Source organism: Podarcis raffonei, chromosome 11 (assembly GCF_027172205.1).
Source record: "Podarcis raffonei isolate rPodRaf1 chromosome 11, rPodRaf1.pri, whole genome shotgun sequence".
NCBI lineage: Eukaryota > Metazoa > Chordata > Lepidosauria > Squamata > Lacertidae > Podarcis > Podarcis raffonei.
Genome location: NC_070612.1, coordinates 30,385,587 through 30,398,397, shown reverse-complemented (window position 1 = coordinate 30,398,397; position 12,811 = coordinate 30,385,587). Strand labels below are relative to the sequence as shown.

Here is a 12,811-nt window from a genome sequence, read left to right as displayed (position 1 = left end):
AGTTGGTATTTGTTGAGAAATTTGTAATCCTAAGAGAGAGAACTTGTTTTGCAATGTATAAAAAGTGTGAAATTGCTAATCTTCAGGGAAAGGACATAAGAAGCATAATTAATGGGTCTATAATAAAGCTGTCATGTAATTGCCTTACCCATTAAACATTCTGTGTAAACTAATGTCAGTTGGCATAGCTCTGTCTGTTCTTGACCAAAAATTACTATTACAATGTAGTAGAAGGAACTGCTTTTCACATTGAGGTACTACAAGCAGTAGATGCAAGAGTGATTCTTGCTTCTGCTTTGCTGGTATAATGTGAAATAGGTATAACTTGCATCCACATTTTGTTGTTTGTCTGAATCAGAATCAGAATCCGATTGCTTCTCTGAACCTGCCAATGCACCCAGAGTTTATTACATTTGTAAAATTTCAGGGCTTTGTGATGGTGCATTGGCATTTTCATTATGAGAGCCTCACACCCAGCAACCTGCAGCCCATGGGCCACAAGCGGTGCCTGGGGGTCATTTAAACGGCCCACGAGCTGCCCCCAACCAAGCCGCCCACTCAGCGAGCCCCCCGGCGCAGCGCGGAGCAGGGACTTTCTTCCATGGCACTGGAAATCACATCTGTGCATGTGCAGGCACGATCCGGCCCATATTAGAGCGATCTCCGCAGGAGTGAACAGGCCCAGGCGAGATAAACCTTGCCGACCCCTGCTCATATCTGTACATACTCAAACCTAAATTGAGTTTGAGTATGTACAGAGTATGTACATTCTAAACCCTAAATCAAGTTTTTAAAATGTATTTAAAATTTCCTTCAGAAGGTTGAACAACATGCATAAAAATAGTAAAGCAGTGTAAAATAGCAAATGCTATATTACGTCTAAAAGGGGTCAGGGCTTCCTGAATGTCAAGATGAAAGAAAAGTAATTGAAAATGCCATTTGTGCTGCTATCATGTGCACTCAATTGGGAATGAATCCCATAGAGAAGCCATCTGTTCCTGGTGCACACCTTGATTTAGCGTTGCTGTTAAGGGCAACATATGAAAATGCCATAACTGTTCCTGATAGGTTGTAACAAACCAGTGCTGATCTTGCAACAGAGTTGTAGGTTTCTGGCGGCTGGCAGTAGTCTATACCAGGTGCAATATTGGAACAATAATCAAAGGCGGCAGTATAGTCTGTCAAGGTTATAAAGCAGGAATAATAGGTCATAAATTCTTTCTGGAGTACATGTAATTCCTATGCTTGATTGGTCAGCTATCTCTTGTTTTAAGTGTTATAAGGGGAAAATAGCTTCACTAATGTGGTATATTGTATCTAGTTCAGTGGACAGTGTTTTGGACATAGATTTGCAAGAGTATCTTTTTTCTCCAGACTCTCTAGCTAGGTTTATCTCCCAGTTTTGATTCCCCAATTGTACAAAATGAACTGTGAATGTTATAAGACTTGTAAAGTACCAAATTATGAATACTGTAACCTGATTCCTCTGAACTCGTGGCTTGAAGTTCTGATGACATAAGCACTGCTGCTTTCATAAACAGGTTTAAAGATAATCAACAATACATTGTGCTTGCTTTGACATCTATTGGAAAATATTTTGATAGTGATGGTCGTCTAATAAGTTACCTGTTTTCTTTCCAGAACATTCCGGATGTTGATGATGAAGGTTATAGCATTAAACCAGAAGCTAGTCAGAATATCCTTTTATTGTAATGCTTAGTTGTGAACCTAGAGCATGAGCCCTGCTGGATCCATGTCAAAGGCCAGTCTAGTCCAGCATTTTGTTCATGTAGTAGCTAACCAGATGCCTAAGAGATGCTGACAAGCAATATGTGTGCCTGCTTGATAGCATTCTCTTGCTTGTGATCTGAAGCAACTGCTACTCAAGGCACCCTGCCACTTGATACTGGAGCCATTGTGACTAGTGGCCACAGATAACCTTATCTTCCATAAATTTATCTAATCTCCTGTTAAATCCATCCCAGTTTCCTGTGTATCCCACCATTATGGTTCATGGATAACCCTGCTTTTTCCACAATCTGCATGTTATCTTGTTTTCTAAACTAGAAAGCCACAAATGTTGTAACCTTTCCTCATAGGGAAGTTGCTCCAGCCTCTGTATAATTTTGGTTGCCCTGGTTGTGTACAATCTCTTCAGAAAGCTTTATGAATATGTAAAGGACTAATATCAGTGATTTTTGTGGGTCTTAAAAATCCTGTTTAGCAACTTATTAACTTGCTGTTGTTCTATGTTTGTGTGTATGCATAGAGCAGTGCTATTAGTCATTATGTGATTAACTTCATGACGTTCACCTTAACTGCAAATAACATACCAAAGCGAACCACTTCTATTCTTCAAGTGATTCTGACTCTGAAGATGATGAACCAAGGAAGTTCCATGTGGAAATTAAGCCTGTACAGGCAAATAGTAGTTCTCATTATACAATGCCTTCACTGGATGAATTAAAAGAATCAATAGGGAACATCACACTTTCACCAGCTATATCTGTAAGTAACCTGAGCATAATATTTAGTATATCAGACACAATCGGTAAATAGTACTTTAAAACTAACCATTTTAGCACAAATGTAGAATATCTCAATTGCCTATTTTTAATAAGTTACGTATTTCAAATGATAAAAGGATGACTTTTGGAATGTGGTATACCAGGGCTTTGGAGCAAGAGCAGAGATGGAGTTAAGGGAGTACATATGAGGTTAACATAGAGCCACTTTCTTATTAGCAAGAGCCTCATTATTCAGAAACGAACACCCCAGCCCAGTTTTTGAAGCTATATTCTGAACAGATTATGTTATATTCTAATTGTAATCATATACGCCAAAGTCAGATTTTTAGTTTAGAGAGAGTTCTTTGAGCATGTTAGAATTACAATATTTTTGGCATGGTCCTACCCCATGCCAGTCGATGCAGGCAAATACATTTTGTTGAATTCCTATATTCCATCTTAACTGTCTTTAGAAAAGTGAGAAACGATCAGGTTCCATCCTACAGCGCAACCTGTCACATAACATTATTCGTAACTACAGTTTGCATTTTACATGGATAAATATGTCCCTGGCTAACTCTACAGATTTATCTTCCCCAGACTATATCTGCCTCAGGTGTATGAATCCAACAAACTATTTCATCTGTGCTTTGGCTTTTTCTGTACTGGAGTGTCTGCTGCTATTATGAGATGGAGTCTGTTTCTCAAAAGACTAGGGAGAAGGGTTTAAAACAGTGTTTCTCTAACTTGGGTCCCCAGCTGTTGTTGGCCTACAATTCCCATCATCCTTAGGTAGCGGGACCAATGATCAGGGATGATGGAAGTTGTAGTCCCACAACTGTAGGGAACCAAATTTGAGAAACACTGGTTTAAAATATCTCATTTAAGAACATTTCTATATAATCCAGTACACATCCATTTTAACTATTTGTGTGTCAAATCTGAGCTTTTTCTAGTTTTTGTGTTGTTTCCTTTGTGAAAAGGTCATTCTAGATCAGGGCTTGTCAACCTGGTCCCTTCTGCCCACCAGTGGGCGTTTCGGCATTCTAGGTGGGTGGTAGAGGGTTCTACGGCATAAGCTGAATCCTCCTTCCATTGAGCACTGGTGGGCAGTAAGGAAATTTTACCATCAAGAAAGATGCATTAGTGGGCAGTAGGTATAAAAAGGTTGACTACCCCTGTTCTAGATCAACAGTTGGACTCTAACACCCATCAGCATGGCTACTGGTTGGGTGATGGGACTTGTAGTCCAACATCATCAGAGGGCCAGAAGTTAGCACACACACCCAGCTCTAGATAAAGATGGATACAAATATACAACTAGTGATTCAGTATTTTAGTATTTGAGGTCTCCAATAAACAGTTGGTACCATTCAGACCACACCATCAGAATTCTTGCCTTTTTCTTTAAAATGTTAAAATTATCTTTTACATTTGGGCTTTTTTTATTACATTAACGTTATGGCTTGATGCTTCAAGATTCAAAGTTGTGGGGAGGGGAATACAGTAGTACATTTAACTTGCACCAAATCATATGTAATTATGTTTTCCCTATTTTATTTTGTATGCTGACATCAGAGACATAGTCCTGTAAGTATTAAATTATATTTACCATAGTTTACTTCTAATTAAAACTTAGTCGTGTGTGCTGATGATTGTTTTGAGTGTGTGCATGCGTGTGTTTCATGGTGGTGAACTTCAAGCTTGCTTTTTTACTGCACTTCCAAGACACTTTGAAGCGTTAGAGGCAATTGGCCCCTGACCTTATACTGTGTGAGGTCAGGGGCAAGGGGACAAGTGGCTGCCTCTTGTGGAGCAGTGGGGTCCCCATGACAATCATCTGAATTGGGGCACTATGTCAATTTCATATGAGCAGCTTTTTTAAAAAAACAAAAAAAACTGCATTTTGCTTCCCTAGCTGCTCTTGATCGGTAATTTACTTTCATATCAGCCCAGCACAGATTTCTCAGGGTGGCTTCACAATTTGACGCCTAAGCAGAAGCCATTTGAAGCTGCTCCCACATGGCTACTAATGCGCACACAGGTTATTTCAAGAAAATGCAGAGTAGCAGCTGCTTGGCTTTAAAAACATCTGCCAACAGTATTCAGCCTTGGTCATGAAGAAAAAAAGGAAGAGGACCAACTTAAGTGGCATAAAGTATTGGCTTGCAATAGAGAGCAGTCATCATGTTGCAGCAGTTTTAGGCAGTCTGCATGGAGTGGGATGGCCATATCGTGAAAAGCCACCATCGGTTAATTTTACCACAGATTGCAAACTTAATCTCCAGAAGATCTACCCAATATTTCACTACCTGTCTCTACCAGTTACTTTGCCTGTTAGAGGTACTAAGCCTAATAGCTAGTGGTGGCTTTGGAATTTATCTCCAACTGCCAACTCTTTAGTTTAGGAAGAAAATATTTGTTCACTAAGCGTTGTTCATTTTTGTTATTTTTCATCTAGGCACAAATGAACCGGAATTCATCCAGTAAGTGTGTGTGAACTGCTGACCATCATCTGATTTTTCTTATGTTTATATTGGACTTTAACTTCCTGTTCATGAAATCATGCCTGTATAAATTGTTTCTTGTAAATGGAAAGTTGTATATGGTGGGATATCAGGGAGTCCTAAATCAAGTTTTTTTTTCCTGCTGCCTTATTAATGACTTTAATGACAATTCACCCCCCTGCCCTCACCCACAAAATGCAAAAGTCTGCCTACTTTTGGTAATTGTCCGAAACATAGATATATATGTCCATAATAAAATTGATTAATAAAATGACTGTGTGATATTAGATGGTTTTAATGGAACTCTTAAAGAATCTGACAGTAGAAACTGTACCACACATTAGTGCTTGCATCCTGGCTTTAGGGTCAGGCTTTAGGTTGCAGTCCAACTCCCCTTGGTGCCAGGCTTGCGGAGAGAAAGGATTTGGTGGAGATATTCCTTCAGGCACCCCTGCCAGCCTCCACCCACAGAGTAACAGCTGGCATGGAGCTCTTCATTCCATTTGCTGGATGGGCAGAAGTGCTGTGGGATCCCCTGGGGCAGTAGCTCACAGCTCCAAAACAAGGTTGTTCCAAGGTGGGGCTAGCCCATGCTGGGATCTACTTGATCCTTAGCCTCACTGATGTCACTTGATGGCATCTGACCCAGTATAGGCTTAGTTGCTGCTCCTTTGCCTTCTCTCCCAGGCAGCACAAGTGATGGAGCTGTGGTGATGGCTCTGTTACTCCACCATGCCCCGCTGCTGCTCAACCAGGATTTGGATTGTCCTGTAAGCTCATAGCACTTCCAACTTTCAAAAAAGAATAATATATTTGTCCTGTTAAACTTTTCTAAAACCTTATAGGATATGGTGACAGTTTGCACTTGCTGTTAAAAGAACTAGCCTTCATTGGAGCAATGTGTATAAAATATGTGACAAAGCTCTTCTCCTGTGTGCTGGTGGTGCTCAAAGAAGACTTATCTAGCTTGGCCCTAAAAGGAAAAACATCAGAGAGTTGTGATCTCCCAGCTTTTTAATTTTGGAGCGGGGCATTCAGAATCAGGACTGAAGCCTGAGGAACTACAAATTAATCCCCCATGCTATTTTCAGCTGCTATTTCCCCATTAGGGCAATCATACAAGTACACTAGTTCCTTAATGGGGTGAGTAGGAGGAAGGGAACGACATGGGTGGCGCTGTGGTCTAAACCACAGAGCCTAGGGCTTGCCAATCAGAAGGTCAGCAGTTTGAATCCCCGCAATGGGGTGAGCTCCCATTGCTTGGTCCCTACTCCTGCTAACCTAGCAGTTCGAAAGCACGTCAAAGTGCAAGTAGATAAATAGGTACCGCTCCGGCGGGAAGGTAAACAGTGCTTCTGTGCACTGCTCTGGTTTGCCAGAAGCGGCTTAGTCATGCAGGCCACATGACCCAGAAGCTGTACGCCGGCTCCCTCGGCCAATAAAGCGAGATGAGCGCCGCAACCCCAGAGTCGTCTGCGACTGGACCTAATGGTCAGGGGTCCCTTTACCTTTAGGAGCTAGGGAACCTTTGCAGTTGGCAGGGTGCCATATGACAGAGTGATCTACATGTTCCCATATAGAAGTGACTTCCATATAGGAATTTGTCAGGTATTAGTTACTTGAATACTAAAAGTTACTTTGTCAGCACTGTGTACATATGAGCTTAATTGTAAAAACGTGTCTCTTTCTAGATTTGCTTAAGGGTTTAAATACCTATTAAATAGTGATTTAATACAAGTTATTAACCTTTAACTGCAAAGACAGGCTTGTACCCCAAATTTTCTTATGAGCATGTTCAGAAATCAGGGTTTTCCCACAGGCCTGTTACCAATGCACCTCTGAAAATCTGTTTTTGAGAGCTGGAAGTCTCTTGAGAATAGTGCAGGGGGCTATAGATGGAAAGAAATTGTTGCAAAAATCAACCATCTTCTTACATTAGAAGAGCAAATTAGAATCCAAGCCATAGTTTGAGAAAAATATTGTAATGCCTGTGTTTTACAGTAAAACTATTTTGAGATCAGTATCTTGCAAAACTCACTTCCTATTTATTTTTCTATTCATATCCTGGTTTTTTTTTAATTGGAGTCTTCAAAGAGGCTCTCAACATTTATAAAATGCATTGGAAACATTAAAAACTATACATCTTAAAAACGAACAAACTGATTCCGTTTAAGCAGGCATTTGATGTCCACACCCATGTCCTTCCTGGATTCCTTCTCACACAGGAATTTTTGTTATAAACACTTTTGGCAAAAGCAGAAGATTCATACTGTGATGCATTTCCACTTCATTTCAGTGTTTCAGTTGTTTTGTATTACATCTTTGCCATTTAAAACATTACTTTTATAAAGCTGGCTGATTTTGTTAATTAAATGTCATGGCTTTCAATTGTCATAATATCTTTTAGGTGAAGAATTAACAAAATCAAAGCTTTCTGCTTCATCTAATGAGTAAGTTTCACATTAGACATTTATTTTTATTTGAAGAGTCACTGAATATTAGGTTTGAAGGGCTTTCTCCCCGCCCCCCCAGATTCCTGTGTTCAGTGTTCAGTTCTGATGTGACAGTTTAGGTGTGGGCTGCTTGGGACTCCAAAAGATGAATTTCTGCATTTATTTATATATATTTTCATCCTTCACTTTGGATGCTTACCTGACCCCCCTTTTAATTTGTGCTCATATCATGTGATACATTACAATGTACATAGCTTTGCATCTGAAAAATTATATATGTTCTGCCAGAAGAATATAAATCACTTTCTTGCTGTCATAAGCCAAAATATTTTTGTTATCCATAAGTAAAAAAAAAAAGTGCCTTAAAGTCAACCTAAATTCTACAAGGCCATATTGGAAAAAAATAATAGCATCATTGCAGACAAAGGCCAAAAAGAATCAATTAACTTGCTAGCCATGCATGATTCCATCCCCACCCTGAAGTGCTGCTCTTAGAAGCTGCCATTATATAGGAAGTTCTTCAGCGGAGTGCTAAACAGATTGCTTTGTCAGTGCAAGCTTTTCCGCTTGTCTGAGGGAATGAACTGCCCTCTCCTCCCACCATGCATTGCTTCAGGAGTTCTCCTGCCCCTCCTGAGTAAATTTGGGGGTACAGGGGACACGTAGTGGAAGCAGGGGAAAGCCCAATTGTACTAATGGAACGGGGGGGGGCAGTTAGTTGAATCTGGTCCATAGTTATTGTGTGTAAAATGTATTTTGTTCTATCTGAATCAGAAGGTTTTTTTAAGTCAAATAAAACAGATTTGTGGCAGAATTTGATTCAGATGCTTACAGAAGGGGTTTCATTCCGTCCGCCTTTTCCAAAAACAATAAAAATATGGTATAGCAAATTTCAATATGTCCTCATCACGCACCATGTTTTTCTTTACTTTAAAAAAATAATTTAATCATTGTTTGGTCAGCAGTTGTTTGATCTTATTTTACAAACACACAAGTTCCCAAAGTGGTTTATGGCACATAAAATAGAAACATCAATAGCAAAAATAACATTGGCATGTCAAACAATTGACAGTTTCAGGGACAATGTCTATGATAATTCAATAGACCATTAAAAAGTAACCCAGCAGCTCAAAGCAGCTGTAGGAGTGCACAGATGTAAAATTAGATTAAAGCTACAGTATTCACCCGACTAAGCTGGCAGTAAGCCCCATTGAATTCAGTAGGGCTTATTTGTGAGTAGAAATAGTTAGGATTGCATTATTAATTAGCCAAGTTCTCAAAAATGGCAACAATGGATTAAAAACTATAAGAATGGTAATACTTTATATTGATTTAAAAAACCACTAGTATTCTCACTTTCAACATTTGTAAGGGAATAGTTTCTGGTGTAAAATATTTAAGTATGCATTATTATTATTTTAATATGCATATGCAGCTTCAACTGTTAGTTCAGTTCTAAAAACATACCTGGTATGATTTATATTCATTTTATGATGACATAGGAAGGGGAACAATGACCTCCTGGCATGGGATCCACTCTTTAGGAATTCTGGTGATTCAGCCTCCCTGACTTCAACAATGTCTTCATCTTCATCAGGTAGGTTTATTATTAACAGAGAAAAGCCTGTGGAAGTGCCTCTTTTTCAATTGGAAAACTTTAATGACAAGTGGGCAATGTAAATAGGATTTTCAAAGGTAGTCACAGTAATGTCAACTTACATATGATTTCCGCCTGTCCTTTGGCTTGGAGCCAATTTGATTCCCTCCCTCTCTTTCTTTTTTCTTTTCCTTCTCCTGCGATGAGGCTACATTTTAATATTTTAATGTCTCAATATTTTAATGTTGTATTTTAATTTTGTTTTTAAGTTGTAATCATTCAACTTGTTTTTATTATTGCTTGTAAGCCGCCCTGAGCCCGACCTTGGCTGGGGAGGGCGGGGTATAAATAAAAATTATTATTATTATTATTAAAAAAGAAAATGCTGATAAAGAACCTGCAGATCCCACTTACTGAACACAATGTGTTCCCTGGAAAGTATTTGCATAACAAGTCCATGATTTCCATTGATTCCTAGGGGAACATTTCTAATCTGGGTTTTTCTGATCTTTTTGAAATGACTGTAGCCAGAGACAAAGAGAAAAACTGATTTGTCCAATCTTTCCTCCCCTGGTTTGTCCAATCTCCCTCTCTCCCTTCCTGCATGATTTCTGCCTGAAAATGGCTCCAGCTCCCCACCCCTCAAGTACCAGTGATATACACCAGGTCACCCCATTCATTCATGATCAGATCATGGATCAGCCTGGTTTTATTACAGACAGTAATGAAGATGCTGCTTCTTGATTGAATGAAGTTTTGCTTTTTATTATATACTTTGCACTCTTATAAGGGTTCTCAAATACAATGAACAATCCAAGGAATCTGAAGAAAAGCTATCATATTTGCAAATAAAAGAAGAAACAACTTTAGCAAGTTTGCACTTCCATATATTTATAGACAGGGGTTGTTTATTATCTTTCTTCCAGTAACAAATAGCATTTCCTGCTTCTAGGAAAAGATAATCACATTGAAAGTTCAAAGTAAGACTTTCCATTTCATGTGTACTTTGCCCCTGAGTTGCACAATGAACAATTTAGATCTGACCATTATTACAAGTTTATCTGAATCAAGTAATTTGGTTTCATGCAGTCTTATTTTTTATGTTATGAGTATAGCTAAGTAACGTTACTACTTAAAATTGCTGTTAATTCTTGGAACAATATACTTTCTAGTGCTGCTTTTTAGAGTAGTATTCATACTATTGTTACTACTTGACCACCAATGTTGTGGTCAGTACTGTTGAACTGTTTAGTCCAGTAGTTTCTATGTTTAAATTACTTTTCTATTCCAATAATTAGTGTACTAGAATATTTTATTGCTGTTCATAAATGTAACTTTTATAGAAATATATTAATCTTTACTATTGCCTTTCAGCAAGACCAACTACCCCTCTTTCTGTAGGTACCTTAGTGCCTCCTCCAAGACCAGCTTCTAGACCAAAGTTGACTGCAGGGAAACTCAGTGGAATTAATGAAATTGTAAGAGCAATGCAACTTGCCTTAAGTTATATTTGCCTTAAGTTATATTTATTTCCCACTTAACTTTTGTATGTATTCATGCTTTTGCATTTTGTTTTCAAGCCAAGGCCATTCAGCCCTCCTTTGACCTCCAATTCCAGCCCACCTCCTTCAGCTCCTTTGGCACGTGCAGAGAGTTCCTCCTCAATATCATCTTCTGCTTCATTAAGTGCAGCAAATACACCTACAGTTGGTAAGGAAGTCTATCAGTGATTCCCTGTATAGTCTCTAATTCTAAAACTTTTTTAGCCTTTGAAAAATGGATATAAATCTATTTATAAATCCTTTATATGAGATGTGAAAGAATTTGTATAGGAATAAAGGAGCTACCCCAAAAAGGGTCTCTTCACCAGGCTTGCATGCATGCACACCACACACACATTGCAAACATGCAATGACAGGATTCATTTTAACCGGATTTTAGACTTTAAACATAGGTGATCTACATTTTTCTACAAGTGAGATATCTGCATGACAAAGCCTATAAGGTACTGATAAGTTTCTTTTTGGAGAGAATACTTATTTTCATAGGTGAAAATTTTCTCCCTCCTCGAAAAATCCTTTTTAAATAGCTAATTATTAAATTGGTTGTCTGGTGCTGTTCATGATAACAAGCAATTATCCAAACAGATTTTTCTGGATTGATTTTCAAAGGTATTTAAGATGCAGCATTTGACAAATCTGCCCTTGCTCTCTTAAAAATCATTGTATCAGCTGAATGGAAAACATTTTTAATGTGTTCACCAGCAGTATGTATAATGTTCAGCTGTTGTCTGGGGGGTCATGTTAGCTGTCTTATAACTTCTGCCTCTTGCTTCAGGCCAAGAGAAAGGAACTTACGCAGCTTCCTTCCTTCCTTCTTTCCCTCCTTCTGTTGGTTGGTTATAAGTTGCTTTGGGTTGCCTTTGGCAAGATTTAATTAATAATAAATAAATAAATAAATAAATAAATAAATAAATAAATAATAATAATAATAATAATAATAATAATCACCCAAATTATTTTTGTAATGTGTTATTTTAAGTAACATATTTAAAGAAATTCCTTCTTATTTTTCATCACCATCTTCCTAAGTAATCTTTTTAAAAGTTACAGTACATACAGAATTACTTGGCATTTATTCTGTTTTATACGTTATTGTATGAAACGTTAAAAAATAAAGCCGTATTCACAGTGTGGGGATTCCAATGCCCAGCTGGCTTTGTCCCCTGCTGTGCTTGTGCCAGGCCTGTCAGCATATGGGCCCTGTGTACATGGTCTCTGCCCCTCAAAGCCATCAGTGTGAGGGAAGAGTGTTCTGCAGATTGGGCCTACATAGCCTTATTTCCAAGGAGCAAAGAGGGCCAGTAGGTGTTGTTTCAGTCTTCCACCACACATAGATGTTATGTCACCTGCATTACATTTTGTTGCTGTAGAACTGCATGGTTTCTTGTTCTTTCCAAAGTGGAAAAAATGTGATTATCTTACTTTAAAGTGGGCAAGGAAAAGTTACTTTTCTGCAGTCATTATAGAGGAAATGGAAATAATCGACATTAACTGGTGGAGTCCCTTGTTAAATATAGACTTGTTATCTATATTAAATTGTTGATATGGTGTTATACATGCATGCATGTATGCACAGGTATTTCCCCCAAAAAATCCTAGTGCAATATCTTAAAATCTGCATCATCTAATATTTGTACTTTAGTATTAAGTCTTACATTAATAATTAATGTCTTTTGAAATTCATAGCTGAAGTAATCCATCTTTGAAGTTGCTAACATGATAGGAAATTACATCAATAAACTCTATGCATTCTAGGTATTTCACGTGGCCCTAGCCCTGTCAGCCTTGGAAACCAGGACACTTTGCCTGTTGCAGTGGCCCTTACTGAGTCTGTTAATGCCTACTTCAAAGGAGCAGATCCCACAAAGTTAGTGAAACATTTGTTTTGAATTTTATATCTTGCATTAAAAAAAACAGATTAAGGTTTTTGTTTTGTTTTTTACTTTGGAAAAAATAATGGAACTTCAGAAATGAAATTCTAATGTATATTGTCCAGTGTCTATTTGGATAATTACACTGCTGATGAAAGTATGGATTATGTTGTTAGATAACTATTGAATGTCATTCAGTACCTGCATCAGACTTGGTTTTCATTTTTATTTGTGAATGATTCTTAGGGTAATATTAAGCTGTGACTTCCAACTTGTACAGCAGACTTCTGCTTATGCAAACAGGTCTCCCTTTT

The 12,811-nt window shown here is 38.2% G+C and overlaps 1 protein-coding gene across 1 annotated transcript in view; it reads left to right on the top strand.

Moving 5' to 3' along the window:
* Positions 1 to 12,811, top strand: part of FCHO2 (FCH and mu domain containing endocytic adaptor 2) — a 62,517-nt gene that overhangs the window by 40,766 nt on the left and 8,940 nt on the right. Inside the window, exons 12-20 of the mRNA XM_053408591.1 lie at positions 1,642 to 1,699; positions 2,333 to 2,508; positions 4,086 to 4,097; positions 4,969 to 4,993; positions 7,422 to 7,464; positions 8,970 to 9,064; positions 10,439 to 10,542; positions 10,645 to 10,774; positions 12,382 to 12,493. Of these exons, the coding sequence (XP_053264566.1) occupies positions 1,642 to 1,699; positions 2,333 to 2,508; positions 4,086 to 4,097; positions 4,969 to 4,993; positions 7,422 to 7,464; positions 8,970 to 9,064; positions 10,439 to 10,542; positions 10,645 to 10,774; positions 12,382 to 12,493 (755 nt within the window). The remainder of the gene's footprint in view (positions 1 to 1,641; positions 1,700 to 2,332; positions 2,509 to 4,085; positions 4,098 to 4,968; positions 4,994 to 7,421; positions 7,465 to 8,969; positions 9,065 to 10,438; positions 10,543 to 10,644; positions 10,775 to 12,381; positions 12,494 to 12,811) is intronic.